The 3,523-nt window shown below is 45.9% G+C and overlaps 1 protein-coding gene across 3 annotated transcripts; it reads right to left on the bottom strand.

Annotated features, from left to right (window-relative positions):
• Nucleotides 1-288: 288 nt before the first annotated feature.
• On the bottom strand, nt 289-3,317 carry myca (MYC proto-oncogene, bHLH transcription factor a). Of its 3 annotated transcripts, none has more exons than XM_035998276.1 (3): nt 3,248-3,317; nt 1,403-2,079; nt 289-1,074 (listed from the first exon to the last, which is right to left on the bottom strand). In XM_035998276.1, the coding sequence occupies exons 2-3, from the start codon at nt 2,052-2,054 to the stop codon at nt 437-439; spliced, it is 1,290 nt and encodes a 429-aa protein (XP_035854169.1). In that variant the 5' UTR covers nt 2,055-2,079; nt 3,248-3,317; the 3' UTR covers nt 289-436. The 3 variants fall into 3 exon arrangements, with proteins under 3 accessions (XP_035854169.1, XP_035854168.1, XP_031148810.1); XM_035998275.1 differs by lacking the exon at nt 3,248-3,317 and adding an exon at nt 2,424-2,674 and having other exon boundaries at nt 289-1,071; XM_031292950.2 differs by lacking the exon at nt 3,248-3,317 and adding an exon at nt 2,424-2,670.
• Nucleotides 3,318-3,523: the final 206 nt, after the last annotated feature.

The raw sequence follows: 3,523 nt of genomic DNA, 5'->3' as shown, positions 1-3,523 counted from the left end.
TGTGATGAAATGTGTGATGTGTTTGTTTGCACTGCAAGAACAAGGACACAAATTCAAGAAGAAACATTTTTTTATATTTCAAAAAGAATCTAGGAACATAATGGAAAAAAACACTGGGTCTGAACATCCAGACAATTGAGATCCAAAAATACATTTTCTTAGGAAATATTAATTATATACAAAACATAAAAATTTATATTTTAGTTTGGGCCCTCAACAGGGTAGTCCCATTTTTTTTAATATTTTATTAATAAAAATAAACTTTTAAATATTTAATCCACCCATAACTTCTAGTGAGGCAGTTTTAACATTGAAATCAAACAAGATTTCAAACAACTTAATCCATTTTGCATTTGCATGCAACGACAACTGTACACCTCAAGTCTTGAACTTGCATAAAAATCAAAAGGCCAAAAAGTCTATGATGATTCAAACTTTAAGCACGAGAGCTCTGCAGCTGTGCAAGTCTCTGCTTTAAAAGTTCACTTTTCCTCCTCAGCTGTTCTTTGACTGAGAGAAGTCTCTGTTCGTCTGACTGCATGCTGTAAATGCACTCTGTAGCCTTCTTCAGGATCACCACTTTGGCTGCCTTTTCGTTGTTGGCCACTTCGGGGATCTCATCCCGCAGGGCGAAGAAGCTCAACTTGAGCTCGTTCCTCCTCTGGCGCTCCAGAACGTTATGAGTCCTTCTCTTGTCATAGTCCTCCGTATCAGACGTCCGTGGGCTTGAACACTTGCGGTTGGTGCTGATCTGTTTGAGGACCCTGCTGTGACCGCCACCTCCACTGCTGCTGCTGCTACTGCTGCTGGTCTCCAGCTTCAGCCTCTTGACAGCCGGCTGCTCGTGCCTCATGGATGGATGGGCGGCGTAATTATGCTGGTGGGTGGAGACGTGGCACCTCTTCAGCACGAGTGGGCTGGGGTGCCTGGTCTCTGCTGGGCTGGGGTCGCACCGCTTCACCGCCTGCCTCTTCTCCACTGTGACCACGTCGATCTCTTCCTCTTCCTCCTGGTCCTGGTCTTCCTCCTCCTCCTCCTCCTCCTCCTCCTCATCATCATCATCCTCCTCATCTTCTGCAACACAAAAATAAAAAATAAAATCACACTCTGATTCAGCATCAAGGTTGCAATTCGTTCACACTGCATGCTGGCAGAGGGAAGGGAGGGGGTATGACCTCTCCTTCCACATCAGTTGATGGCTTAACATTGCAGCCAATATCACAGCAGTCTACAACATGTCTATCTCCTGCCTGGAAATCTGACAGTAAATCACAATCATTTAAACAGAGTTGGCATCGTTTTAGTCTAAACAGTGGTAACAATCTTTGCAAACTCAGCAGAGGGATATTCCTAATTGCACAGAGGGGTGTGACTGCATGATGAGTGCATATGTACAGCTTACCTGAGTCACTACAGCTGCTGCTACTGCTGCCGCTGTTTGGTGGCGTGTCCAGTCCCAAATCCTTACTAGGCGGCGTCCCTGAGCTCTGCTTGGGCGTTTCTGCTATCGGGTACGGGAAAACCACAGATGGATCAATGCACTCCGAAGCGGATGTGTTCAGGTCTTGCAGGTAGCTGCTGTTCAGCCTCCATGCAGCTGCACCGGCGGGCTCCGCGCAGTCACCGGCCGCACACTCCTTCCTCGCAGCGTGCAGGGAAGCGAGCCGCTCGGAGACCACCTTCTCCAGCTTGGCCGCCGCGGAGAAGCCGCTCCACATGCAGTCCTGGATGATGATGGACTTGAGGAAGGTCTGGGAGTAGTCTGCGTCGCAGATGATGCTCTGATTGACCACGTCGTCACCCAGGAACTCGGTCACCATCTCCAGCTGATCCGCCGTGGAGGGGAAGAGGCTTGACAGGGACGGCCGGCGGCTAGGGGAAAGTGGAGGGGTCGGGAGCAGTTCAAATTTCTTCCAGATGTCCTCGCTCGGTGCCGGAGGCTGAAGCTGCTGAGGGTAGAAATCCTCCTCTTCGTTGTCATAGTAGAAATACGGTTGAAGAGAGTCGTAGTCGTAGTCATAGTTTTTACTCGTCAAACTTGAATTCAGCGGCATTTTGTCTTTTTTCCTTATTGTGAAGCTGGTTGAAAGAAAAAAAATTATTAGATGTTGATTTAATTCAAAAAAAAGGTCTGCAGGTTTAAAGCAGCTGCTTGGCACTGATCCTGCTCTGCAACATTAAGTGTAAGCAACATCACATGGGTCACTCCAAAACATTGACTGTCTTTTGCACGCTTTGCATACATGCACCAGTGCTGCAGCAGCAAGTGCTTAACTGGGAAACTGATAGTAAATTAAGTGCAAGAACGGAACCCCCACCTTCACTTAACTGCTACTGACGATAAACTTATATATTTTTACTCAACTGTCGTGGGAAGGTGACGTGCAAGCGTCCAGAATCCCCCTCCCATCCCTTAACGTTACCTTTTAGATTTTAAACTGTCGGCGGAAGAAGACGGGGCGAAATCGACCCAAAAGACGCAAAAAATGGCAGGGAAATTATTCCAATACGAAAGTAACATTGAATCCTTCCAATCCTTCGTTTTCAGTGAGGCTGTGTGAAGAATGCATGGGAAGTTGAAGAGCTGCACGAGCGACGTACAGTCTGTCATCAGCAACGTAGAATCACAGCTGAGAGCTCCGCCGGCTGCAATAAAAACAGGCGCAGCACTCCTCCACTCCACTGCTGTATCCTTCCGCTCGTTTTCCCGCGAAACACTCGCTGGCATTGAACATCTCACACACCTCCAAATAATTTTCTGCTTTTATCACCGGAAATAATCCACACAAAACATAAAGGTTGATTTAAACTCTAAACACGTGGTTTCATTAGTATATTTAGTCACTAAATTATGTGTTTTCTCTTCACGCAAGGTCTATTTCGGTGGTGAAGAAGTGGGAGGGGCCATAGTAGAGTAGAGCTTCCATTGACGGGAGGCATGCAGAAAATACTAATCTATGTAGTAGTAGGAGATAATTAGGATGAGTTATGTTACTACTATCCCGCCCAAAATAACACCAAACATCTCAAACTGTCTCATGAAGTCTGCTGCACATTTTTCTCTCATCGTTATCAATAAATACGTGAGATTTACTGCCTAAAAGTTGATTAATTTACCTGCTTTTGCACAAACCACAATTTTGCGTATTTTTTTCAAAACCCAGTTGTAAGCGAATGTCTGCAGAAATGCAATTAAAAAAATAATAATAATAATGCAACGCCAAGGGGCACAGGTGCAGGAGCGTACCTCGATCTGTCGGCAGGCACTGACAGCTTTGACTGAAACAGGTGAATTCAACAAGCAGACACACTCAATAAAAAATTGAGGTTTGTGGGGTAATGTATAAATTAACATGCACCAATAAGAAATATAGTGTCGGCTATGTGTGTGTGTGTGTGTGTGTGTGTGTGTGTGGTGGTGGTGGTGGGGGGGGGGGGGGTCTGACAATGTAATGCATCTCGGGTTTTGAGGCTGGGCAGATTGGCACAAATTAACTACAGGAAGGAAGCAATTAAAGGAATT

The sequence above is a fragment of the Sander lucioperca genome, chromosome 23 (assembly GCF_008315115.2).
Source record: "Sander lucioperca isolate FBNREF2018 chromosome 23, SLUC_FBN_1.2, whole genome shotgun sequence".
Classification (NCBI taxonomy): domain Eukaryota; kingdom Metazoa; phylum Chordata; class Actinopteri; order Perciformes; family Percidae; genus Sander; species Sander lucioperca.
Note: the sequence above shows the minus strand (reverse complement) of the source record. Positions and strands in the feature narration are given on the sequence as shown.